We start from the raw sequence: 26,631 nt of genomic DNA, 5'->3' as shown, positions 1-26,631 counted from the left end.
GCCTGCTGGTCTCGTGGCTCCTCCTGCCATGCTGTGCCCCGGGACTAAGAAGGGTGGGAGACAGTCCCAGGGTAGGGAGGTGAAACCTGCATCTGTTTCCTTGGTGGCCTGCCCCAGGGTGACATTCATGATGACACTCTGGGAATGGTGCCTCCAAACAGCTTAAGTGACCTGCACAGGCGCAGTCCTGCCTGCACACCGCCCACGGGACACCTGGGCTGGCTTCTGGGGATAAGAAACTGAAGCCCAACTACTATGGACTGAATGTTTGTGTCCCCTCAAAATGAATATGCTGAGCCCTGGCTGGTTTGGCTCAGCAGTTAGAGCGTCAGCCTGCGGACTGGAGGGTCCCAGGTTCGATTCCGGCCAAGGGCACGTACCTTGGTTGCAGGCTCCACCCCAGGCAAGGTTCTCTGATTTTAAAGACTCATGTGATTAGATGGGGGAATTTCCCATCTCAAGACCCTTAGTCACACCTGCAAAGTCCCACTTTCCATGTGAATTACATATCCATGGGTTCTGGGAATTGAGATATAGACCTTGTTGGGGGGCCATTCTGCCCTTTATTTGGGATCCCCAAACATTTCTCTAAGGAGAGTTCTCAATGCCTTTACACTGGCTGCTGGTCTAAGCAGGTAAGCTCTAGGTTTATGTCAGAAATTGAGCCACCTCGAAAGTTCCTCTCATTCATTCATATTGAGTAAGGATGATTTCACCTATAACTCAGAACTCCAACTCAGCTGGCTTAGATAGCCAGGAGTCCAGCATCTCAGGTAGGAGTGCCCACAGGGTAGCTCCAGGGTTGGCAAAGTGCCAGTGAACTCCAGACTCAACCAGGTTTGCACCATCTTTCCACACTGCCGGTCTTGGCATCCCGGCAACAGCCCTCGGAACTGCAACGTGGCTGGGACACCTCCCGGCCTTCGCCTCCCTTGGCACAGTGCAGAAGCAGGAAAGGACCGCTTCTCTGCCATCTCTATGAGCAAGGAAACACTTCCCAGACTGCCCAATATCTTTTCAGGAAGTTCATTTCCTGTCTGAATTAGCATCAGCAGGAATACCACGTTCAGTTGGGAAGGTTGTGCACTGCTCAAAGCAGTTGAGTGAGCAAGTCTGGGTTGAAATCCAGCTTCCACTGGGCTCAGAAGTTCTGTGTCCTCACACGGGGCTGTGTCTGCCTGGTGGGACTCTGCTCCTCCCATGCCTCAGGAGTCTGGAAAGAGGTGGGGGAAAACGACCCAAACGCCCATCCACTGGAGAACGGATAAATAAAATATGGTCCATCCATACAATGGGCTATTAGTCATAAAAAGGAATGAAGCCTGGCCCGTGTGGCTCAGCGGTTGAGCATCAACCTACAGGCCAGGAGACTATGGTTCCATTCCTGGTCAGGGCACATGCCTGGATTGCAGGCTCGATCCCCAGAGGGGGGGAGGCATGCAGGAGGCAGCCAGTCGATGTTTCTCTCTTACATCCGATGTTTCTCTCCCTCTCTCTCTCTCCCACTCTCTCTCTAAAATCAATAAAAACATAAACATATCCACACTGAGAGCAGGAGAAGCTTTATTCAAAAAGGCCATTGTAGTAGGCTCCTCAGATATCTGCAATCATCTCACAATCAAACAGAAAAAAGGCCTTGCTTTTCTGTTGTAAGAGGGGTTTGCAGTAAGGGCAAGTGGGTAGACATGGGGAAGTTAAGTAACTGACCAGCGTGGTTCTCAGGAAACTCTCCGCAGAAACTGACAGGGAGGCTTGTTTCGGTTCAGCGCTGGTTAGTTGTCTGGAGCTGCCTAGTCCAGGCTCCGGGGAGGCGAGCAGAAGGAGCACAGTTTGGTCAGGGTCAGACAGAGGGTGAGGTGTCAGCAACCGTGAACACCTGTCCAGAGAAAATGTTCGACTTCCGTTTAAGGAGTTAAAGGACAGGCTGGATAAACGCCTGATCTGTGGGTGACACAATTCGACATCCTTCCCTTCCCCGCTCCAAAATGCCTTGCCACAAAAGCTGGTTGCTTATCTCTTTGGTCCACTGTTGTGTCCACAGTTGTTGGAACAATCCCTGACACCTGGGGAGCTCTTGATAAAAATACATTCTTTTAAAAAATTTAATTGACCTATAACATTGTATAAGTTTAAGCTGTACAATGTGTCAACTTGATCCACATTGATATATCTAATTGCAATTATGTATTGCAACACATCACCACCATAGTTAGCTAACAACGTGATCTTGTCACATAATTATCGTTTCTTTCTCATGGTGAATAAAAACATATTCATTGGAAAAGAATACCAATGCCTGGTCAGATATTGACTGTGTGGGTCTGGGATGAGGCTGAGCATTAGTTTTCTGTTCAGGATCCTGATGATTTGTGGTAGAGGCATCCAGCCAGCGGTAAGATCTGTCTCTTTAAGGGGGATTTGTTTTATCTGCCCTGACCCTTTCTGGCATTCAATTCTCCCCCCTCCCCTCAGCCTAAACCATTTCACCAGCCAAGAATGTGAACAATGTGTCTCAAATATTTTCAGTTTCCACTTAATCCCATTTAATGCTTAGCATTTGTTGCCAGCAGGCAGGCTATCTGTTACAGCCCATTCGAACTCCCTCCCCAAGTTTAACCCCCTCCACAGCTCTCTAACCTGTGGTTCCCTCCATAAAATGCAAGCTCTTCTCCGCAGGAGATGAAGGGGCAGAGGTCAAGGGGTCTGAGCCAGCAGGATGGAGAGCTATGGAAGAGTTTAGGGAGAGACCTCACTGGATACTCACAACATCCTGTGGCTGCTAAGTCCATTTTCCACGGAGCAGACGGTACCATATTCTAAAGAGATACACCAGATCATTCTGTTACCCAGCTCAAAACCTACTGGCTCCCATCACACTTAAAATAAAATACAAAGCCTTCACCGTGGCCCACAGGACCGCAACAACCCACCTTAGAAAATATCATTGTCACAGCTGCCCACAGGTAAGCAAGGAAACCGTCTCACAATGATAAATAATTGGAGTTTATTATTTATGTTCAGTCTTCAACATTCACTCTAAGCTTTCTTGGGCCCCAACTTGTTTTCTGCAGGGCTCTGAACACCCTTTGCCTGGTCCATGCCTGCTCATGGTTAAGGTTTCAGCTCAGACACCCCCTTGCTTGCCTCAGACACCACCTTGCTTGTCCAGTGTAGAAATTTTGCTTGTCTTTTGTTAAATGTAGTCCTAAGAATTTTTGGTTTTGATACTACTGTAAAGGGGATTATTTTCTATCTCATTTTACAGGTTTTTCCAGGTAGGATACAATTGATTTTTGTATATTGATCTTATATCCTGCAACCTTGCTAAATTCATTTTGTTTTAGTAGTTATTTTGATTCCTTAGAATTTTCTACATAAACAGTCACATCATGTGCAAATATTGACAGTTTTACTTCTTCTGTTTGACTGTATGCCTTTTATTTCTTTTTCTTGCCTTATTATACTAGTTAGGACCACTAATACAATGTTGATTAGAAGTGATGAGAATGGAAATCCTTGCTTTGTTTCCAGTCTTAAGGGAAAAGCAGTCAATACTTCATCATTAAGAATGACACTAGTTGTAGGGTTTTTTTTGTAAATGCCCTTTATCACATTGAGGAACTTTAAGGCAGAGAATTTTGTCTGTTTTGTTTACTGATTTATACCAAATATGTAGCATAATGCAGTTAGAGAGCAAGTGCTCAGTAAATATTTATTGAATGAAAGAATAAATGAGTATAAACTACATGGCATGGTGGCTAGTAATTTGGCATTGGACTTATCTAATTAGCAGTGTGATTTAAGGCAACCGATATGACCTTTTTCTTCCTCCTCTGTAAAATGAGAATAAGAACAGTACATGTCACTTAGCATTATTTTGAGGATTGAATGAGGGTATCCATGTAAAGCAAGAGCACAGAGTCTGACACTTGGGTAGTGCTCAATAAACGTTAACTTTTATTACTTCACTTCTCTGAGCCTCACTTTCCTCTGTAAAATAGAGAATAGTCTAATCCTTAACTCCTAGGGTTACAAGGAAGATTAAATGACATTATGCACATAAGGTGTCTAGCCCAATTCCTGGCACAGAGAAAGCCATTAATGAATGTTTGCTATTATTGTTTACCAAATCCCCTACCTATATAGGGGTGGAGGACATGGAGATGCATCTACGTCCATTGGAAGCTGACAGACTGATGGGAGAGACAGATAAATACAGAGATCATTGTGACAGTGTAGTAAGGAGTGTGAAAATTAATAAAGGAAAACCTAACAATAAAGTTGGGAGGCCAGAAGGGGGAGCTCTCACACAGAACCACCTGATGTCAGTTACAGGAAGAATTGTCAATTACAGAAAGAATTGTCAATTACAGACAGGACCCAACAGAACCAAAGTCAACAGGAAAAAACCTTCAGTTAAAAACCCCAACAGGTAAAGATGTACATGACATCTCCTAGAAGAAACCCACTACCCCATCAGCTCAGCCAATGAGAAACTGGCGCCTCCCTGAAACCTCGCTTTTCTTCAGTGGATTTCCCAGCCTCTTCTTTTTTCTCTTAAATAATATTGGACTTGCCTACGGTTTTTCTATAGCTTGCTCCGAATTGCAATTCTTTGCTATTCCTGGATAAACCCATTCCTACTGATAAAAACAAACAAACAAACAAACAAATAAAAAACCCCGACTGTTTTATTTTTAAGGTCAACAGGGGATACAGAAAGCCATCTGTGGACCCAGAGGCAGAAGCTGGAGGCTGAAGTTTGCCAGTGAGAGCAGGTCCCTCAGGCCTCAGAGATAGGCTTACACCTACAAGAAAACTACAACTGTTCATAGCATTGAATTTGGAAACAGCCTAGAGCCTGGGATCACTTGTGTTACATCCTTCTAATGCACCAGTATGAACCATTAAACTTGATTCTGTGGGACAGGGCATGGGAACTGGCTGACTGGAGCACAGGGTGGGAATTACTTTAAAAAAAAGTACTGACATGAGAGAGAGAGATTTGTTATTCCACTTATTTATGCATTCATTGATTGATTCTTGTATGTGCGCTAACCAGGGATCAAACCCACAACGTTGGCGTATCTGGACATCGCTCTAACCAACTGAGCTACCCAGAGTAATTACTTTTCATCAGACACTTTTGTAACTTTTCCATCTTCTCCCATATTCAAAATAAACGTGGAGAAACAAGATGGCGGCGTGGTAACAGCTGCGCCCGCCGCCTCCGCAACCACATCAAAATTACAACTAAAACCAGAACCACCATCACTCGGAGCCTCCTGAAATCCGGCTGAACAGAAGCCAACAACCAGGGAGCTGAAGGAGCACCGAGAGTGGGAGGAGGGGCAGAGAGGCGGGCGGGTCGGGGCTGAATCTCGGAGACGCGGCCGCGGGCCCACACCCGGTGCTGCGGGGTAAACCCGGGAGGGAATCTCAGCGGCGGGGGTTTCCCGGAGGAGCGAGGGGTCCCAGCCCCACAGCAGGCCCCCAGCCCAGGGCTCCAGAGCCGGGAGGAGACTTCCCCACAACTCCGGGCTGTGAAACCAGCGGGGACTGTCGCTGAGGAGCGCGGAGGCCGCGGGAGCCCCAGCAGCTCCTCTTAAGGGCCCGGCGCGGACTCACTCGGACGCTCCCTCTGAGCCCAGTGCCGGGCAGCAGCCGGAAAGGACCCGGGACACTCGGGGAGGAACTAACCTGCTTGAAGTCCGGTGAGAGCTGGAGGGGAGGCTTCCTCCAGGCAGCAGGGCTGGCGGAGGCCATGGCTCCTGTGGCGAGTCCTCCCCGCACAGCCGGCGGGCGCCATGTTTGAATCGCCAGCACCTGACGCACACTGTTGGCCCCGCCCCGTGATTCCGGGAGGCCCCCCCCTCCCCACCTGCAGCTCATCCAGGCCGTTTCCAGGGGCTTTTCTGTGCACGTGGCCTCTGGAGCCTCATGCTTAGGACTTTCCTGAAATCTCTCAGACAAGCAGCAGCGGCCCCCATACGGCTTGATAAGCGGCCCCAGGCCTGGCACTAGCGGCAGCTGCACTGGCTCATAGCTTGGCCTCTCCTGGGCACCTGCAAGCCCAGCACAAGCACCAGCCATCTAGGGACTGCTGTGTAGCTCATGCTGGGTGGCCCTGGGCAAGGCACTGGCACAGGCTGACTTTGCACCTCCCGGGAGGCCCCAGAGACAGTGCACCTGGTGGTCAGGCTCTATCACGCTGGATGACAACCCTACCACATCCACGAGTGACACACTCAAGGGGCGCACTTGGTGAACACCAAAGCCCCACTGAAGTAAATCCTGCTCCATAGGGGTGTCTCCAATACAGCAGCTCTGTGGCTGTAGCTGCAGCTGGTCCTCACAGGCGATTGGCCTGGGTGTCAATTCCTCCCAGGGATGCCAACAGCAACCAAGGCTCAGCTACAGCAGGACAGGGCACACAGCCCACACAGGGGGGCACCTAGAAGGCCCAGCTCAAGTGACTGGGGAGGCTGAGCCACTGGGCCCTACAGGACACCTACTACACAAAGCCACTCTACAAATTCCAGGAGACATAGCGGCTCTACCTAATACATAGAAACAAACACCTAGAAGCAGCCAAAATGTGGAGGCAAAGAAACATGTCACAAAGGAAAGAACAGAAGAAATCTCTAGAAGAGGAACTAAATGAAATAGATCCAAGCAAGCTAACAGTACAGAGTTCAGAATTTTGGTTATAAGGATGTTTAATCAGACTATTAGGGAAATAACTGAGAAAATTGATAACATAATAAAGTACCAATTTGAAATGAACGCTACAGGAACTGAAATGAAGAATCATTTACAGGGACTCAACAGTAGAGTAGAGGACTCTGAGAATCAAATCAGCAACTTGGAACATGAGGAAACAAAAAACACCCAACCAGAAGAGCAAAAAGAAAAAAGAATCCAGAAATATGAAGATAGTATAAGGAGCCTCTGGGACAACTTCAAGAGGCCCAACATTCGCATTATGGGGTGCCAGAAAGGGAAGAAAGAGACCAAGGAATTGAAAACCTATTTGAAAAAATAATTACAGAAAACTTCCCCTAGCTGGGGAAAGAAATCGACTTACAAGTCCAGGAAGCACAGAGGGTCCCAAACAAGAGGAACCCAAAGAGACCCACAGCAAGACACAGCACAATTAAAATGCCAAAGGTTAAAGACAAAGAGAGAATCTTAAAAGCAGCAAGAGAAAAGCAATTAGTTACCTACAAGGGAGCACCCATATGACTGTCAGCTGATTTCTCAAAAAGAAACTTTACAGGCCAGAAGGGAGTGGCAAGAAATATTCAAAGTGATGAAAAACATGGAACTACAACCAAGATTGCTCTACCCAGCAAAGCTATCATTTAGAATTGAAGGTCAGGTAAAGGGCTTCACAGATAAGAAAAAGCTAAAGGAGTTCATCACCACCAGACCAGCACTACAGGAAAAGTTGAAGGGTCTTCTTTAAGAAGAAGCTAATGAACAAAAGAATCTAACGAACTAAATAGATCCAGAGACATTGACACAGGCAACAGACGATCATATTTCAGAGGGAAGAGGGAAGGGGGTGGAGGGTGGGAAGAGATTAACCAAAGAAGTTATATGCATATATGCATAACCCATGGACACAGTCAATAACGGGGTGAAGGCCTGGGGAGGGGGTGGGAAGGAAGTGGAGGGGGTCAATTGGGGGGGAAAAATGGGATACCTGTAATACTCTATCTTTATCAATAAAGATAAATTTTTAAAAAAATAAAAAATAATAAAAAAAATAAACGTATTTTAAAAAATTACATTGTGGAAAAATAATTAATACCACTGGTCAATGTTTGTGATTTACTGTTACATGAAAAACATTAATTTACCGAAGAGCATCTTATTTTACATCTGCATAGAAAAAACACACAGTTGGAATATAACAAAATAAACCAGTAACTGCTCATTGGTGGGGTTTATTGTGAATTCCACTTTCTCCTCTGGACTCTTCCAGTAAGAATTTCAGTTTCACCTCGCCGGAGGTGGCTCAGCGGTTGAGCATCCACTTGGATCCAGGAGATCAAGGTTCGATTCCTGATAGGGCACATGCCCAGGTTGTGGGCTTGATCCCCAGTCGGGGGCATGCAGGAGGCAACCAGTCAATGACTCTCATCGTTGATATTTCTCTCTCTCTCTCCCCCTTTCCCATCTTCTCTCTGAAATCAATAAATATATATTTTTTTAAAAAAAGAATTTCGGTTTGTTTTTGGTTTTTGTCTCTTTTTTTTAATTTTTAAATTTTATTTTTGTTTAAAATATCACAGATGTCCCTTTTTCTCCCCAATGACCCGGTCCACTCCGTCCCCTCCCCCTCCCCAGTCTCTTTCCCCACCATTGTCTGTGTCCTTGGGTTGTGCATATGTGCATAGAAATTCTTTGGTTACTCTCTCCCCCTCCACCCATGTCTTTTGTTTTTGGCTATTGAAATTAAAGTTATTAACAAAAACTACAAGTCCCTACAGAAATCGCGCTTCTGAAGACCCGCCTTCCCCCGGCTCAGTGATCGCTGGGATTCGTAGTCCAGCAGAAGCAGCAAGGTGGGACGCCTTGTGCCGGCACAGATGACAGAGGAGGGAATTGCTGCCATTCTGACCAATGGACGGTGCGCACTGGGACTGAGTGGCGCGCACAAAACCAATGAATGAACCTCTAAGTGTGAGTGACGTGTATTTTAGCCTACAGGCGACTTGTGAGGCGGGGCGGTGCGCGGCGGTCGTAGTGCGAACCATGGGAGGAGGCTGGTGGTGGGCTCGGGCCGCCCGCCTGGCCCGAATACGCTTCCGGGGGGCGCTGCTGCCTCCTCCGCGGCCCCGGAGCGGGGGCGCCCGGGGGTCCTTCGCTCCCGGCCACGGTCCCCGCGCCGGGGCTTCGCCGCCCCCCGTGTCAGAGCTGGATCGTGCGGACGCCTGGCTCCTCCGGAAGGCGCATGAGACAGGTCTGGGGGTGGGGCGAGGGTCGGCCCGGCTGGCAGGCGGACGGGGTCGGGATAGCCGAGCTGTCCGCGCGCGAGTGGGGGGTGGGGGTGGGGCTTCTGCTGGGAACCGGGCCGGGCTCAGGAGGGAGAAGGGCTTCCGCGTACGCGCAGGGAAGCGCCGGCTGCGAGAGCGCAGTGTGTCCGCATCGGAGCGGGACTTGCGGATGGGACGGGTTAGCGCGGGTCAGTAGGGATCGGAGAGGCTCGTCGGGCTGGGACAGGCGGCCTGATGGAATTGTGCTGTCGGGACGAGAGGCTTCCAAAGAGGGCCAAGGGCCAAGTTGTCTACAAGAGGGGTTCGCGTTGGAGGGGCCACTGCCGATTGAAGAGGCGACCACCCCGCATAAGGCGGGAGTGTGGATCTCCACAGAAGAGGGGGAAGTTCCTGATTGGAGGAGGGAGTAACCAATAGGAGGAAAGCTATGGGCTGATTGGAGGACGAGGTGATCCAGGCTGCGGGGGGCGGGGCCTCGTGTCAGGTTTGGCGAGGATGGAGCATCGAGATAAAGGATGATGTAGGGGTGGGAGCTTGTAACCCCACTAGCCCGTTAGTGCCACGCCGGGGACTTGAATGGATGTGAATGGCTGGAGGGGAACAGTTTGTGCCAGGAGGTCTGAGAAAGAAGTGAGGGGGCAGCTCACGGGGAGGGGGCTGACCAACATGACCTCTTGGGGTCCTGTCCTCAGATTTAGGTTCTGCAGTTTTGGCCCTAGACCGTCCTCCAGATTCTGCACACAGTCTTGAACATTCAGTATTGCAGATTTTGGGGAAAAGGGGCTCAGAGGTGGAGGCAAGAGAGGGCTTGGGGGATAGGGTTGGGGGGCACCAAGTCATGGTGGGAATCTGGAGCAGGATGGGTGGTGGGATGACTACAAGCCCCTCAGTTTGACCGTCTGGGCTGAGGGGCTTTGGCAGCAGGGTTTGGGCTGGTGCTGATTCTCTCCCATCTCCCCCGTCCCTCCAAGCCTTCCTCTCCTGGTTCCGAAATGGCCTCCTGGCATCCGGTATTGGGGTCATCTCCTTCATGCAGAGCGACATGGGTCGAGAAGCTGCCTATGGTGAGTGCAGACCCCCACCAGGGAGTGTGGATGCCCCCCACCCCCGGGCACTGGGGAGTGTAGAGCCCCCCGGTGAGTATAGATTCCCTCCTGCCCCATCCTCCACAACAGTAAGTAGAACCCCTCATTCTTCCTCCACCAGAAGCCATCTCAGCCTCACTTGTGTCGACCTTCCATGTACCCCACCTCACCTCCTGGGCACTGGACCCACCAGAGTGGGTGGCCCAGGGCATGGTTGTGGGTCTGCCCCTCTAATATGACTTCTGAACAAAGATGAGGGTCCTTGTTGCAGCCCCTGCCTCTCCATTCCATCTTTGCTCTCAGACCAGCCCCCACCCCTCCTCTGATCCTGGATACCGCCTCCAAGTCCTATCAGACACCCTCTGATACCTTCTTATGCCCAGTGACCTTGGCTCAGTACCACCCTGACCCCTGCTCTGCCCTTGAGTTTGCCCCATCCCATCTAAATCCACCTCAGTCCCCTGACTCCTGTCTGTCTCCAGGATCTGATTCCCTGACATTGGCCTTCTTCCCAACCCCCCAGCCTGGACCCCCAGGCCTTCCCCTCCATTGACCCTGGCTTTCGCCCTCTCCCACAGGCTTCTTCCTGCTGGGTGGCCTGTGCGTGGTGTGGGGTGGCGCCTCCTACATGGTGGGCCTGGCATCGCTGCGGGGACCCATGCAGCTCTCACTGGGGGGCGCGGCTGCAGGCGTGGGTGCCGTGCTGGCCGCTGGCCTGCTCTGGGCCTGTGCTGTCGGCCTCTACATGGGCCAGCTGGAGCTGGACGTGGAACTGGTACCTGAGGACGATGGGACAGCCACCGCAGAAGGCCCCGATGAAGCTGGCCGGCCACCGCCAGAGTGAGCAGCAGGGCCATGGGGAATGGCCGGGTGCTGGACGGCCTGGGTCCAAGGACCAGGACATTAAAACCTGACCTTCCCTCGGTTCAAGTGGTAGTTCCTGTGACAGGGGAAGGCTGGGCCTGCAGGGGGTGGAGGCAGGAGGCAAGGTGTGGGAGGAAGGAGAGAGGAACTCTACAGCCCCCAGAGACCAAGCCACAGATGGGGAGCAGGTCTTTAATTCTTAAAGAGCACTGATGGAGCTGAGAGCCCTGTCCCCTGCCCTCCTTAGGGACCTGTACCCATGCCCCAGGGTCCAGCTCTGTACAAGGCTCTGCCAGTCATCAGTCCCCCTTCCGCTGTACCCTGGTGCCTGTGGGCCCCGGGTAGGGCAGGCCCAGGGGTGGGTAGAAGGCCTCTGGGAAGGTGGGGCCTGGGCCCAGCCTCTGCAGGTGTGGGTACATGAGGCCCAGCTCCGTGGGGCCATAGCGGATGGTGCTAGGCGTGCACAGGCCCCGCACGACAGGGGGCAGGAAGCCCGCGTGGAGCAGGGAGGGTGGGGCATCCCCAGGAGGCACCAGGCCCCATGGCCGCATGAGGTCCTGCTTCAGGGCCCCCGCCCGGATGACAGAAGTGAACTCGCGCCTGGGTGGGGCTGGGTGGCCAGCCGGCTCCTCATCCCCGCTGTCCTCCAGGTCTTTCCTCTCTCCCTGGCCAGGCTCCACTTTGATGCATTTGCCCTGGCTCTGGGGAGTCTCTTCCTTGTCGAGGGGCACAGCCCGCTTCTCCTGCACTGGAGGCACTGGCTCTGGAAGAAGATTTGAAGGGCGCTGTGTGTGCGCATGCCCAGCCCTCAGTCTATCCATCTGTGGAATGAAGCTGAGCTCAGTGGGTCTCCACTGGGGTGGTTTTCTCCCCAGGGGACATCTGGCAGTGCCTGGAGACATATTTTGGTTGTCACAACTAGGGAGGAGGGTGCTCCTGGCATCTAATGAGTAGACGTTGGGGATGCTGCTAAGTACCCTACAGTGCACAGGACAGCCCCCCAAACAAAGGATTACCTGGTCCCTAATGGCATAGAGTGGAGATTGAGAAACCTTGGTCTAACAGAACTTTACTCAATGATGGGAATGTGCCATGTCTACGCCATATAACACATCAGCCGCTGGCTACCCACAGCTACAGAGTGCTCGAAGGGTGGCGAGTATGACTGAGGACCTGAATTTTTAGTTTTAATGTAAGAAGCCAGCCATATGTGGCTAGTGGCTTCTGGACTGGACAGTCCAGGTGCCGGGGTCTCTCGGAACCTCCTAGAGGTCAGGGTGGGAAGTGGGGCTCACCTGCGGGTTCCGGCTCTGGGCTGGATGCGTCCTCATGGGCCACGCTGGCTGGAAGTTGGAAGGCGTCCAGAGGTGTCTGGCCACCCTCGGCTTGGCTGGGATGAGACAGGTGGTGTTGGAAGCCAGGGTTTCTGGGTGAGGGCAGGCTCCCTTCTCCCTCTGAGTGTGGAACACCCCCTCCCCAGTGGATGTAGTGTCCCCACCCTGACACACTTATGCCTCATGATGGGACCCCCAGATACCAGTTGGCTTCTAGCCCAGCTTGGCCCCACCTCCTGAGGCCAGACCTGATATCACTCCGTAGGGGGCCCCCAGGCACCTCCTGCTCAACTGACGTCAGTGTCTTCCTTCTGAACTACTCTCAGGAGCCCAGATCCAGGCCCAGCAGACACAGACCTGGCCCACAGCAGGTGGCCGCCTCGCTCCTCCACCTGCATTGCTGGGTTTCCCAGGACCTGCCCCAGCCTCCTCCCTGGTCTCCTAGCCCCCATCTTGTCCCTCAGACCTCCCTCTTCACAGCAGCCAGAGGGGTCTTTCTGAAAAGCAGGTTTGACTGTGACCCTCTCCTGCTCTAAACCCTGCCTTGGCTCTCCAGTGCCCCAGGGTCAGGTCCAGCCGCTCAACCCGAGCCTGAGGCCGCTTCAACCGGCCTCACTAGAAGATACTGTCACCGGCTCCCCACTCCTCTCCGCCCCCTGCAGCAAGGACATTCCACTCCCAGGCCTTTGTCCCCATTCCCCTTCCTGTTTCAACCCCCTCTGGGCTTGTCCCCTTCTAGCAGCCCTCTCTGAAGAGCCCCACCCGAGGAGGTTCCAGCCCGTGGGACGGGTGGGGTGTAACCTTCACCTGAGCACGTAGCTGACCCAGAGCACGTGGCGCTCCCCAGGGCTCTTCCCGTTCACGGCCACGGTCGCGACGGACTGCAGCCACACGAAACCCCCGGCCCGCTGCAGCCAGCGGTAGTACCCGGTCATCACCTGGCCCTTGTCCAGCACTGGGCCCAGCCCGGGGACAGGAGGGACAAGGGATGGGGTGAGATGGAGACAGGAGGACAGGTACAGACAGGCAGAGGGAGAGAGGTGGAGAGGGAGGTGGCCGAGGAGGCAGGGAGAGAGGGGCAGGGAGAAAGGCGGGGTGCCAGGGAAACAGAAAGGGGGGGACGGTGGGGAGAAGAGGAAGGGAACAGTACGGAGGGAGAGCCAGAGTCAGAGAGACCTCCAGGCAACTCGCAGCACCTGGGTTTTTAAGGGTCAGAGGGGCCCCGAAGCCACCCCCTGCTCCCACCCCGCATCTGAGCCGCTCCGAGCTCCTCGCTGCTCCCTGGGCTGGAGTTGGCAACAGGAGGGACTGTGGTCGTCCCTGAAGCAAGACTCCCAGGGAGCGGGGCCTCGGGGACACTGAGGTCGGGGTGGCGGTAGGCAGGGGAGGGGTTCTCACGGTCCAGGTGGCTCTGGCGGATCCTGGCTGCATCCTGTCCGTGGACAAACTGGTAGCAGCTGCGGCCCACCAGCTCCGCGGGCCCCAGGTCCATGTGGTCGCTGACTCTAAGGGCAGGGCCCGGGGAAGGCGGGGGCAGAGACCATGGGGTGCGGGAGAAGAGGCAGGGTTGGCTCTGGAGTCGCCCAGGGTTGTCACTCTTACTCTGGAGCCCCCGAGCCTCAGTTTCCCCTCTGGAATGTCTGCACTGGTGTCTCCCCTAGTGGCGCAGACGGCATCCGGGGCGCGGCACTTTCCCTCCTCATTTCCCGACCGCGAGGTGCCGCGGGAAGAGTGGGTGAGAGATGAGGGACCGAGGGAGACGGGTCAGGGAGGGCGAAGCTCCGCCGAGGGCGCCCCCGGTGCGGCGCTCGGACCTCCATCCCCAAAGGCCCCCGTCCCCGCACTTTCGCTCCCTCCCCCTCCGCTGCTCTCCGCCCGCGGCCGTCCAGGGCGCCCCGGTGCCCCCCAGGGCCCCAGCCAGCCCGCACCCGGCTCCCCTGTGCGCCCCATCCCGCCTCAGCTGCACCCCGGTACCTGCTCTCGCAGGCGAGGATGGTGAGCCCCAGGCTGAGACGGAAGACGACCATGTGTCCGTGTAGCGGCAGCTCGGACAGCGGGGCCGGGGGCAATGTGTGGCCAAGGGCCACCAGGCCCAGGGCGCGGGCCCGCAGGCGACCTGTCACGTGCACGACCTGCGGGTGGTGGGCGCGGCTGGAGGCGGCGCTGGGCTGGGCGGGGGCCCGGGCAGCACCGTAACCCAGCGGCGCGCCTGGCTCCAGGGTCACCCACAGGCACTGGGCACAGGGACCCAGCTGGCAGGAATGCAGGAGCTCCCCCGGGCGACACGGGAGTCGGAGGCCGGGGCCAGCGAGCGCACACCCACCTTGTACCCCGAGGCCTTGACGTGCAGACCGCGCTTGGTGAGCGTGGACTTCATGCGGATGAAGAAGGAGCGCTCCTGGCCCCGCGAGGAGGGGGGCACCTCGGTGGGGCTGGCCTCTGGGACGGAGAGAGTGAAGGAGAGTTACGGGGTCCTGAGGAGGAAACACAGAGGCGCCCCTCCCCCCCCCAGAGCTCGCCGGGCCCTCAGACCCCCCCACCCAGCCGGCTGCAAGCGGGGCCCTCAGACCCACCCACCCAGCCGGCTGCAAGCTGGGCCCTCAGACCCACCCACCCAGCCGGCTGCAAGCTGGGCCCTCAGACCCCCCCACCCAGCCGGCTGCAAGCGGGGCCCTCAGACCCACCCACCCAGCCGGCTGCAAGCTGAGCCCTCAGACCCACCCACCCAGCCGGCTGCAAGCTGGGCCCTCAGACCCACCCACCCAGCCGGCTGCAAGCGGGGCCCTCAGACCCACCCACCCAGCCGGCTGCAAGCGGGGCCCTCAGACCCACCCACCCAGCCGGCTGCAAGCTCACTGACGTCGCACGCTAACCTCCCCTCCCGGCACCCGGCGGGGGCTTTCCTCAGCTCCGCTCGGACCCTATCCTTCCCCCCTGAAGCTGCCTGGGTCCATCGGACCACAGGGAGGAAGCCCAGCCCCTCGCTGTGGCCTAAAACTTGGGCGAGAACTGCCTCCTAGTGGCACCATCTGAAGTCAGCTATCTCCCCCGGGAGGCCCTGCCTCCCCCCCTGCTGGTCAGACGCCCCTCTGGGGCCCCCCAGCACTGCCCTGCCCACCTGGCGGTGGGTCAGTCTCCCTCACTGTACTGTGAGCCCTGGGAGGGCGGTTTGGCGGCTGTTGCCACTACCGTGTCCCCAGCACAGAGCTGGACACAGCGCTGGGTGTCAGGGCACAGCAACAGACATGCTTCACAAATGGAGATTATTCTATAAACCCCCTGATACGGTCATAAATATGCTCACACCTAGGAGACCCTGTGCCTCAAATTTAGGTGCAGACAAAAGCACAGCCCACACCTGTCCCAATACATCTCCCCAAACTTGCAGCCACTGCTGACAACTCAGATGTTTTTGGTGTTAAGCAAACCCCATGTAAGAAAATCTTATTTACAGGAAAGTTAACCTCACAGTCCCCTCAGCATCTCGGAGCTAAAAGGAAGTTTCAGGGTAACCTCCAACACCCTCCCTCCTCGAAATGGAGTGGAATTTTCCATGGAATTTTCCACTGGAGCGAAGGATCAGAAGGATAGATCCTGGAGCCAGACAAACCTGGGTTGGAGTCTAGCTCAAGGACTTACAGCTGTGTGCCCTAGGACAATTAACCTCGCTAAGCCTGTCTCACCCCCTATAAAATGCAGAGTAGTTCCAGTTGTGTGGGATTGTGATTAGGATTCAATGAAATTATGTACTGAGAGGCACGGCACGTGTAAATGCCCAATAAGCGTGCACAATTATGATTTACCAAAGCCTGGTTCTATCTGACACCCACAGGCAGCCAGAGGGGTCTTTCTAAAGCTCAAAACTTGGGGATCCAGGCAATCCTAGGGAGCCAAGTCTTCCTGCCTCAATTTAGACTCTGATTCATTTTACAAAAACTTGCTTTGCACAACTCTAAGGAGAGTGGGGTTTGTATAAATGAAACAGCTGGATACGATGTACCAGGTGTCCTTTCATCAGGCCTCATTCATTGGGGGCCCTTAGAATTACCGATCTCAGGGGTATCGGCAAGCGAGGAGGAAGATGAAGAGGAGGAGGAAGAGGAGGGGATGGAGGGTGGGGTCGGGGGCCCGGAGGTCCGGGTCCGCAGCCCCAGTTGCTCCAGCACCTCTGAGTGGTCCCCGGGGTGGATGTAGTCAAAGACACTGCTGCCCGTCAGCTCCACCTGGCGGCGAAGGAGGGAAACGCGGGGCCGCGTGAGGTGCGCGCGCAGTCACCGGCCCGCCCGCTTGGCCACGTGTTTATTGGCTTATATGCAGGAGTGCTTCGCGCCAGTCTTGTGTTTTCATTAGAATTAAAAAATAAAAAATTAAAGGAGGAAACAAACCTAGGCTTTACCAGTGCCCTCCCACTTCAAAGCCAGTGATTATACCTATTTTCTGCCCCTGCCTACTCTTTAAGAAGCTGTGTAGGGAGCTGGGATGGGGAGGCGGCATCCTCTGACTTACAGCCAACAGCTGTGCCCTGAAATGAATCGCAGGATGTCCCTGCAGGAGTGCAACTCAAGATACAAACAGTGGAGTTAGGGCCTTTTAGTCAGACAGACTTTTACATTCAATTCCTTCCCCCAAATCTTGGAGCAGCCTCTTCTGTCCACCTCTCCCCCAGGCCAGGCCCCATATTCTCCCTGCTGTGTTCCTGCCCCAGCATCCTCACCGGGCTTTTGGCCTTCAGTCCCCTCTCATGGGGACCCCTCCATAAGTTACTCATCTAACAATGGCCCTCTTCCTCTCAGAAACCTCTCATGGCTGGGTGGAGGTGGGCGGGGGGCATCTGTAATAGTGTCAACAATAAAAAAATTTAAAAACCTCCCATGGCTCTCAGTGCCCCAGGGCTCGGGGTCATCCCAGTGAACTCCTCCGGTTCATTAAGTCCTTCCCCCACTCTTCCATATCCCCCTTCTTCAGGGTCTTCCTCCTCCAGAAATCTCCACCAACTCACCGAAAAGCTGCTCACAGAGGCCAGATACCAAAGCACTGACTGACTTGTCTAAATTTACCACTTGCCAAAATCTTTCTAAAAATGGTAAAAGTTAGTAGTAATTTGTATTGGATGGATTGACAAGGCCTAAGGTGCCACAAGGAGCCAGGACTCCAGAGACCAGGGCTTTCACACGCCACAGAAAACCTTCCAAAGCTCGCAGATCCCAAGCCCTTCCTATACGAATTGTTGTAATCCTTTAAAACTCTGAAGAAGAAAAACCCGTTTGGGTAAATGTGGTGCACCTGGCCACCCCTCATCGGCAAACTGCTCTTTCTGCTAATTTGCTTCCTTCAAATTGACCTGTGACTTTGATGACCCTCCTCTGCCTGTGAGGAGCGATGGTGGATGTCATGTGGGGTTCCAAGGAACACAGTTTGGGGACCACAGATCCAGTCCGCCTTTCGCGCTGGCATGGTGAGGCCAGGCGAGAGGAAGGGCGTGCGAGGGCCGACAAGGGGGATGGCGGCTGCGCCAGTGCAGGCAGCCTGCTGAGAGTCCTTACCTGCGAGAGGCCCAGATAAATGGAGACCGTCTCTGAGATGTAGAGGAACTTCCCCTCCTGGTTCAAGGCAAACACAAAGCCATCCAGGGACTAGAGTGGGAGAGACAGGGAGCGGGGAGAGGAGGGCCTGGCATCTGGAAGAGGCTCTGAAACCTTGTCTCTGCGTAGGATGGGTTGGTTTTTTGGAAGGGAGGATGGGGCGTCCGTGGCTCTGGTCAGGGGCAGGCCGTAAGGTGAGCCCCCCATCCGCCTCCCAGTCCCAGGCTCTGGGAGGGGCGGATGCTGGAGACAAGGGTGCTGTTCCCCGGCGGCCGCCACCAGGTGGCAGCAAGGAGCAGCAGGTGGGGAAGGGGGCCTCACCTGCAAGATGTGTCCTCCCAGGTGCTGCTCGAAGATCTCCGAGATCAGTGTCACAGGGCCCTTGCGGCCTGGGGCTGGGGTCAGAGGGAGAGGAGAGGCTGGGGCCTGCGGTCTGGCCGAACCTGGCCTTCTGAGGAGAACCCCGGGGAGTCAGGCTACAAATTTCCTCTCTTCCTCCCAGTCCTGTAGCTTTCTTGGGGTATTCAAGGGCCTGTGGCCCTGTGGGGGTGAGACCTGGGATGTGGGGAGGAGTGAGAGGGGTGGAAGTAGGCCAGACAGACAGAGAGACGCCAGGGAGTGCTGAAAGGGATTCATCCATTCACTCATTCAGTTAACTCTCCTGAGCACCCACTGTGCAGCCAGGCTCTGTGCTGGGAACATTGAGGTGGCCCAGACAGCCCGGTCCTGCCCTCACAGGCCACCCGGGCCAAGGACACATAAATAAGTGGAAAATGAACAAGTAGAGAATTATAATTTGTGGCCAGGTTGTCTGAAATGAAGAGGGATAGGGTAAGGCCTGTTGATGGGGGAGGGGCAGCTGAGCTCAGACCTGAGGGATGGGAAGGAGGCAGGGAGGAGGAGATGAAAAGGAGAGGGAGACACACTGAGACGGACAGAGGCAGAGAAACTAAGAGACAAAGGCACAGAGAGACAAACAGATGGACAGGGAGACATACAGAGATATAAAGGAATAGAGAAAGGGGTAGGGACATTACAACTCAACAACAACCCAATGAAAAAGTGAGCAAAGGACTGGAATAGACATTTCTCCAAACAAGATACACAAATGGCTAATAAGCACATGAAAAGATGCTTGAACTCATTAGTCATTAGCAAAATGCAAATCAAAACCACGAGAGACCACTTCACACCCACTAGGATGGCTAGGAAAAAACCCACAGAAAATAAGTGTCAGCTCGGATATGGGGAAATGGGACACCCACACCAGGATGTGGAGAAACTGGACACCCACGCCCTGGCCCGGTGCGTCGCTGGTGGGAATGGGAATGGCGCAGCTGCTCTGGAAAACAGTGCGGTGGGTCCTTGATAAGTTAAACATGGAGTTTCCATCTGACCCAGCAATTCCACTTGTAGGCATAGACCCAAAAGAATCGAAAAAGTGCTCTAACAGATGTTTGTACATACACGTTCACAGCAGCACTATTCCTAACTGCCGAAAGGTGGAAAGAACCCAAATGTCCATAAACTGACGAGTGGATACACAAAATGTACTATATTCAGACAATGGAATATTATTTGGCAATAAAAAGGAATGAAGCAGTGATCCACGCTGCAACTTGGGTGAACTTTGGAAACATTATGCCAAGTGAGAGAAGCCAGACTTGAGAGACACATATTGTAGGACTCTATTTATTTGAAATGTCCAGAATAGGCAAATCCATAGGGACAGAAGGCAGACTGGTGGTCCCCAGGGGCTGGAGTTGGGGGAGGAGGGAATGGGGAGTGACTGCTAAGGATACAGGCTTTTACTTATTTTTTTTTAATTCTCACCCGAGGATATTTTTTCCATTGCTTCAGAGAGAATGGAAGGGGGGGGGAGAGAGAGAGAGAGAGAGATCAATGTGAGAGAGACACATGGATTGGTTGCCTCCTGCACGCTCCCCAACCAGCGCTGGGGATGGAGCCTGTAACCGAAGTACATGCCCTTGGCCAGAATCAAACCCGGGACCCTTCAGTCCACAGACTGACGCTCTAACCACTGCACCAAACTGAGCCAGGACAGTAGAAGCTTTTAGGATGATGATGATAATGTTAGAAGTGACCGGTGCCCGACATCGTGAATGTGCTAAATGCCACTAAATTGTACACTTTAAAATGGTAAATTTCATGTTATAGATTTTATCTCAATTTAAAAAAATGTTTTAAAAAGAGAGATAGGGACATAGACATAGAAAGTGAAACACAGAGAGACATAAAGAGACAGAGAGACCGAGGAAAGAGGTGCACAGAGAGATACAGAGAAAGTGGCAGAAAGACAGCGATGGCGAATGAGACAGGCGGGGACAGAGGGACACAGGCCCCCTGCCCAGCACCCCCCCAGCCAGGAGCTGAGGGCCCAGACATTCATGCTGGGGTGGGCAGATGGGCAGAGGTCATGGACCCTGTTCCCACCCAGGAGCCCCTCCCTGACCCTGTAGAGAACAATCCCCCTAAGGGCCGGTGCCCAGACTGGGCAGCCAGGTGAAGGATTCGGTGACCTCAAGGGTGCCCAAGCGCCTGGCTCTTGCAGGGCTGTGTCTGGGTCCGGTGGGCTGTCCTTCCTGGCTGTGTGCCCTGGGACCAGCCCCTTCACCTCTCTGTGCCTCAGTTTTCTACTCTGTCAAGTGGGTTTGCTAAGAGCTCAGCCCTCCCAGGCATTCAGTCAGCTTAAGGAACTTCTAGAAAGGGCCTAGCACAGCCTGGCCCACAGCAGGTGCTGGGAAACACGGAGCTAGAGTGCGTATTAATAGTGTGATTACTATTGTTATTTCCAGATCATCAAAACACCAGGCGGCGTACCCCCGCCCCGTAGGCCAGTGCGGGCACGGCCGGCCCCCCCAGCCCCATGCTTAGCCTCGCCCCCTCCCGGGGGCTCTCCCAACATCCTGCGGCTGTTACCTCCTCTTTCCACCCTCTCCTGGAGCTCGGGGGAACAATAACGGGGGTGGGGGTGAGGGTGATTAATGGGGACCCCTCCCCCGAGATGCAGCGCGAACAAGTCGGATGACAGGCGGGAACAATGCTGCTTGCTAATTGTTGCAATTTTCCCCTGTCATTTTTGCTAATTCCTTCATTTTCCCTCTCAGCGGATCGGCCCAGGTCAGACTGAACGGCTGCAATTAACAGCGTTAATGGGCTCGTCGGGACGGGGCGTGTGTGTCTGTGTGTGTGTGTGTGTGTGTGTGTGTCTCGGGGGAGGCCTCAGCCACAGGCTGTTCCCCCAAACACCGGGCCTCTTCCCTGGGACTGGGAGCCACTGGTGCGTTTCATTACCCCCTGGCTCTCCTTCCCCAAACCCTCCAATTCCCCAACTCCTGCCCCTGTGTTTCCTTCTCTCCTCCCCAAATGCCTCAGCTCCTCTGGCCCCCAAATTGGTTACTCCCAGATCTGCCCCCTCCTCAGGTCCAAACCCCAACCATCACTCACTCATTCAACAAACATTTGCTGTTTCTTATTGGAGCCTGACTCTGCCGGAGAGGAAAAACCGTCCCAGTCATTGCCACCCCTTACAGAATCACTGCCACCCCAGAGGCTTCTCCCAGGCTTTAGGGGTCCCCCTCCCCCTCCTATTCTCAGTTATCCTGAGGGACCTGCTTGGGGGGGTGGGAGAGTGTAGGAAGAAGGGCTGGGGCTTCATTATCCATGGGAGGTCTGAGAAGGAACCACCCCACCACAGTCAGAGAGTGTGGGCCTGAGGGCTCGGGCATTTCTACCTCTACTTTCATCAGCCTCATCTGTAAAATGGGTTCGGTGATAAAGCAGAATGGGTTCATGCATGTAAGCAGCACAGAGCCAGGCACACAGTAGGTGCCTAGTTCCTGAGTCCTGCCACTATTCTTATCAGTACTACTAAGGATAACTTGGGGTACCTCTAACCTTCCAGTAGTTCCTTGCTCCGCACCCTGACCCCTCTGTCTCTCACACCTAAATCCATTTTCTGTAAGTTCTGCGGGCTGCACCCGCACCACGGCATCACCTGGATCCGAGCACTTGGGAGGCTCAATGCTTTGCTCGCTGACTTCTGCTAACAGCTGTCTTCAGTTTAGTCATCTGAACTACAGAGGCAGGCACTCGGTCTCTCGTTGGGAGACCCTGCAGAGCCCGAGACGCCCCCAATTTCCTAACTTAAGGGGCATGAGAGGGAGTCCACGCAGTTCCTCCCCCAACCAGCTCCTGGCATAGGGGCAGGGGGGAGATGAAGTTGGAGATCTGCCACCTCAGTGCTGTGACCTCAGCAAGCCCCTTTCCCCTGACTTGCCCACCCAGGCAATGGGGGAGGGACTAGATACCGACAGGGCTTTCTCAGCGCACCCCCCGACTCTCTCCCTGGGCTAGGGGACAATAGACAAGATGTTTATCCCCCGCGGGCACACGTGTTGTTCGCAGTAATGACAGTAATCAGAGGCTCTAATGCCGCATTCTCTCGGTGCCAGTCAATTCGCCTAATTACCGCCTGGGAAGCTGGATTATTTAAATTTAAATGGTGATTTATTGCAAGCTTAATCAATGCTATTTTCTCTCCCCCCCTCTCCCCTGGGACCCGGACAGGCGGGGAATTGAAGCCCCCCAACCCCACCCTAAGGACACCTCTTATTTTGGGGTGGGAGAGTAGCCTGGGGTGCCCTGTCACCTGCGACCTCAGATTGATGGGGCTCGCTGTCTTCTAGTAATAAGAGGAAAGCAGTAATGCATAAAAAGAAGCAATAACGTAACACTTCTATGTATCTACCAAGAATAAAGTCGGAGTAATAATAAAAGTAGGTACTATCTATATGTATCTCTGTATTTTACATATTCTACATTTGTGTATTATAGATTCTGTTTCTTTGATCATTTGGTTTTTGTGTCTTGGCCACTAGGATGTCAGCCTGTCCAGCGCAGGCCCACAGAAGACGCCCACTAAGCCACAGGCCCCCCACAGTCCTGCAGGCCCCCCCCCCCCAAAAGCAATAGTGGCCACATGTTGACTGTTTACTCTGTGCCAGGACAGCCAAGGGCCTTGCCTCCTATCACCTGGTTGCTCCTCTCGGCCCTCGGGCAGGTTTCATTGCCATTCCCCCTTCACAAGTGAGGCAGAGAGAGGTGAGGTGCCCTGGCCCTGCCCGGGGTCACAATGCTGGGCAGTGGTGCGGTGGGGACAGGGACACAGGTGAGTCCTCTTGACGCTCACCACCTTACCTGCCGTAGTGTACTATTTCCCTCCCGCTTTCCCAAAGTGGGAACTCCGACTCTAGAGTCCTTGTGTTCCCTCTGGAGTCCCTCAGGTCTGGGTGCGGGGTGGGGTGGGGTGGGGTGTCTCGTGCCCATTAGTAGATGGGAGGCCCAGGCTGGGTCCCCTCTGACCCGCTCATGCAGCTGCGGGTCTCCTTTGGGATAACAATGATTAATCTCCTCTAATAAAAATAATAGCATTTGCTAGTATGATCCTTGGTGTCGCCAGGCCCTCGATGAGGCCGGAATTCCTGAAATCTTCCCTTCCTGTGCGCCCGTTTTACAGATGAATAAACGGAGGCCTGGAGAGCAAAAGCCACCCGATGGGGACGCACGAAAGGTCCGCTTGACCACAAACTCTACGCTCCCTCCGCGTCCAGGAGCCGAGCGAGGGCGGGGGGCCCCTGGGACCCCGGGTCCTCGGCCCCCGACCCGCGCACGCGCACTCACCGAGGCCGGCGGGGGGCCCCGCGGCTCGCAGCCCCCAGGGCGGCGCCCCGAGCGCGGCGAAGCGGCGCAGGCGGAGGTAGGTGACGCAGAGCCGCACGACGGACGCCTTGTCCAGCTGGCTGGAGATGGCCCCGGGCAGCGGGAGCAGCTTGGCCAGCTCGAAGAACTCCAGGTTCTCCTTCCCGCGCCGCGAGCGCGCCGCGTTCCGGGACTTCTCCTTGCGTTGCGCCTGCAGGCTGGGCGGGAGGCGCGGAGGAGGCGTCGGCGGGGCCGCGGCGTTCGGGGGCGAGGCCTGCGGAGAGCAGGCCCGCCTTTTGGGGGCCTCAGGGACCCGATGGGACGTGGGAAGTGGGTCCCACGCTCCGGAGGTGGGGGCAGGACTTGAGTGGGTAGAGAATGGGGCGCAGAGGAGAGATGAGGGGTGTTGGGTCTGAATCCTGAGGAAGGGGTTGGGGACGCCGCGCGGGGGCGGGGGTGGGTGACAGAACCACGGACGGGCAACTGTGGGTAAGAAATTCTAGCCCCAGGGGATGGGGCAGAAGTGAGTGCGAATCCTACCGGGACGGGCGGCTTGGGGCGGGGCCGGGCCCGAGGGGCGGGCTTTGCTCACCAGGGTCCGGGCGGGGCCTTGACCATGAGCCCCGGCAGAAAGTCCCAAGGGACGCTGCCCCCGCGACCTGCCCCGCATTTGATCTCGCCGCCGCCGCCGCTGGGGCAGGGGGACGCCATCTCCGCGGGGCCTCGCCCAGGCGGGCTCAGAGCAGGACTCTGCGGGACTCGAGACCCGCGGCTCCTGCGGCGGGAAGGGACGCGAGGCAGTGCTCAGTGTCCAAGGGGGCCCCCCCGAGAGAGCTGCTAGGGAAACTGAGGTCCGGGCGGGGATTAGGGTACCAGCACCGAGCTGGAGCTGGATGGTGCCTCAGTTTCCCCTCCCTAGAGGCCCAGCTCCGGAGGCCGCAGCTTCCAGCCCGCCGGGCCCCGGGAGAAGCTCAGGGCGAGGACGTGCCCCGCCGCCGCCTCCCCCGCGCCGCCCGCCAGCGCGCCCGCCTCACGCCCGCGCCGGGCCCGCTCCCGCATACCAATAGGCGCACGCGGCGCGCATACGGATCCGACCGGCCCGCGCGCTGCGTGCCAAGCATGCCCAAGACCGGCGGGCGCCTCGCCGGGGCCCAGGCGCGCGGGGATCCAGGCCCTGGAGCCCTCTGGCCCGGGGACCCGCCCCGCAAGCCCATCCCGGGAGTCCCGTTCCCCCTATCGCGGTGCGCCTATTTCCCAGGTTGGGTTAAGAAGGTAGGGGGCCAGGGACCCCACCCCCTGTTCTGCCTAATCCCTGGGGTGGCGCCACGTGTCCTGGCCACCAAAGATCCGCAACCACAACTTCCTCCCTGAAGACCTGGGCGTGGGAGCCCCAGCCCCCGACTCAGTGGCCTGGGCCTCGGCCGAAGACGCACCCGGTGGGGACCTAACGCTCGGGGCCCAGGTGTCCTGGTACCCAGATCCCCTAGAACCAGGAACAGGTTCCATTCGGTATTAATTCTCCCAGGACTAGAGGTTCGGGATTCCCCCGACCCACCCCAGTACCCACGCCGCCCCCAAGCCTCCGCAACCAGTTGTCCATATCCTCCAGCCCCCTTTCTCAAGGACCCAAACATTCGTGTACCCTTTCTCCCAGCCTCGGGAGACGGGCGTTTGGATAGCCTAGCCCCCAGCCCGGCCTCCTGTCCCTCCAGGACCCAGGAGTTCCCCGTCCCCTCCAGCCAGCCAGCAGGCGTTCCCTGCCCGCGGGACCCCCGCCTCGTTACCTGGCTGCGGGGCGCGGCGTGGGGCCGGCCCGGCGGCGCAGAGGGGTGGCCCCATAGACCCCGGGGCGGGCCGGGCTCGGCTGGACGAGGGCTGTGGCGCTGGCGCTCCGAGCCCACCGCGGCCTCGCCGACTTGGAGACTTGGGGACTGCGCTGGAGGGCGGGGGCGGGGTCTGCCAGAGCCCCGCCCACCGAGTCTCCGCCCCTTGGTCCAACCCAATGCCAGCCCCTCTGGCCTTTTCAGTGGTAGGGGGTTTCCAGCAACGGGGGGTTCAGCCTCTTCCCACCAGAACGCGAACCTCGGAGTCAGTGGGGGGAACACTAGTCCGGGCACTATCTCTAGACTCCACCGGGAGGAACTAGCGCCCCAGCTCCCCCAAGGGAACCCAGGGCCCCAGCAACCCCTTTTGACAAGGTGGGCACCCTGCACCCTAGCTCCCCTGTAGGGGTGGAGACTCAGAACGTCAGTGCCCCCTCCAGGGATGCAAATCCAGGCCTTTGAGACCCTCATTTTCCAGGAGAGAACTTTAGGGTGTCAGCACCCCATCCCCGCAAGAGGGGCATCCCTCATCCAAGCCCACCGCTCCTCTTTTAATGCCAGGATTTGGCATCGGACCTCTAAGGGACCGGGACACAGGTATGCGAGGAACTTCAGAGGTCAGGATTCCCCCTTACAGGAACGGGAATCCCGACATCCAAGCTTCCCATAAGTGGGAACTCAGGGTTCGTAGCCATTCCCGCAGAGAACAGGGACCCCGGAGTCCGAGACAAGCCTTCCCCACTCCAGAAGGGGATTCCACATCCTTCCCTCCCAAGCTCCTCAGCAGCCTGGCACAGGGGTCTCCAGGCACTTAAATGCTCCTAGGAGACCCCAGTGCAACCAATGAAAGTGGGGCAGGACTCAGGAGAGGCAGGCAGGCAGGCAGGGACTTGCCCAGAGCAAGGGCTGGCCCCTGGCCAGGCAGATGGAGAAACCGAGGCACTGCACTGGCTGATGGGATCACCTTAAACTCGCTCATGCTAAGCAGAGTTAAGGACTTGGGAGCACTTGTGTTCTGCTAACCCTTCCTTCACGGCAAGGTTCTGAGCTGGACTCTATTACAAGTTCATCTTACAGCTAGGGAAACTGAGGCATAGAGAGGCTATCTAACCTGTTGGTGATGGTCTCTCAGCCAATAATATTACCCTGTTTTTCCCCAGAGAGACTTGTCAGGATCAGGGTCGGGATTCAAGCTCAGATGGCTGTCCCTTTCCTCC

General features: G+C 55.6%; 2 protein-coding genes across 3 annotated transcripts; one reads left to right on the top strand and one right to left on the bottom strand.

The window, feature by feature from the left end:
* The first annotated feature begins 8,763 nt into the window (after positions 1-8,763).
* Positions 8,764-11,013, top strand: TMEM160 (transmembrane protein 160). The gene is made up of 3 exons (XM_016216747.2): positions 8,764-8,971; positions 9,977-10,069; positions 10,669-11,013. The coding sequence occupies exons 1-3, from the start codon at positions 8,764-8,766 to the stop codon at positions 10,932-10,934; spliced, it is 567 nt and encodes a 188-aa protein (XP_016072233.1). The 3' UTR covers positions 10,935-11,013.
* Positions 11,014-11,015: 2 nt separating this feature from the next.
* NPAS1 (neuronal PAS domain protein 1) lies at positions 11,016-25,430 on the bottom strand. 2 transcript variants are annotated; one of them, XM_087826792.1, is made up of 12 exons: positions 25,362-25,430; positions 24,184-24,341; positions 23,574-23,809; positions 18,192-18,265; positions 17,832-17,921; positions 16,337-16,511; positions 14,612-14,727; positions 14,263-14,420; positions 13,687-13,793; positions 13,096-13,243; positions 12,250-12,344; positions 11,016-11,717 (listed from the first exon to the last, which is right to left on the bottom strand). In XM_087826792.1, exons 1-12 carry the CDS (start codon positions 25,428-25,430, stop codon positions 11,254-11,256), a joined length of 1,890 nt encoding a protein of 629 aa, XP_087682918.1. In that variant the 3' UTR covers positions 11,016-11,253. The 2 variants fall into 2 exon arrangements, with proteins under 2 accessions (XP_087682918.1, XP_087682919.1); XM_087826793.1 differs by lacking the exon at positions 25,362-25,430 and having other exon boundaries at positions 23,568-23,809; positions 24,184-24,302.
* Between the last annotated feature and the right edge of the window lie 1,201 nt (positions 25,431-26,631).

This window comes from Miniopterus natalensis, chromosome 18 (assembly GCF_054644295.1).
Source record: "Miniopterus natalensis isolate mMinNat1 chromosome 18, mMinNat1.hap1, whole genome shotgun sequence".
NCBI classification, from domain to species: domain Eukaryota; kingdom Metazoa; phylum Chordata; class Mammalia; order Chiroptera; family Miniopteridae; genus Miniopterus; species Miniopterus natalensis.
This window is presented reverse-complemented; position numbering and strand designations above follow the sequence as displayed.

What these genes read in the sequence shown, in the direction of transcription:
- TMEM160 (XM_016216747.2), top strand. Translation starts at nt 8,764, where the DNA reads ATGGGAGGAGGCTGGTGGTGGGCTCGGGCCGCCCGCCTGGCCCGAATA. An exon ending in CCGGAAGGCGCATGAGACAG is followed by an intron (nt 8,972 to 9,976) that starts GTCTGGGGGTGG and finishes CGTCCCTCCAAG; the next exon opens with CCTTCCTCTCCTGGTTCCGA. An exon ending in GGGTCGAGAAGCTGCCTATG is followed by an intron (nt 10,070 to 10,668) that starts GTGAGTGCAGAC and finishes CCTCTCCCACAG; the next exon opens with GCTTCTTCCTGCTGGGTGGC.
- NPAS1 (XM_087826792.1), bottom strand. Translation starts at nt 25,430, where the DNA reads ATGGGGCCACCCCTCTGCGCCGCCGGGCCGGCCCCACGCCGCGCCCCG. An exon ending in AGCCAGGTAACGAGGCGGGG is followed by an intron (nt 24,342 to 25,361) that starts GTCCCGCGGGCA and finishes CGAGTCCCGCAG; the next exon opens with AGTCCTGCTCTGAGCCCGCC. An exon ending in TGGGTCAGCTACGTGCTCAG is followed by an intron (nt 12,345 to 13,095) that starts GTGAAGGTTACA and finishes GTCTCATCCCAG; the next exon opens with CCAAGCCGAGGGTGGCCAGA.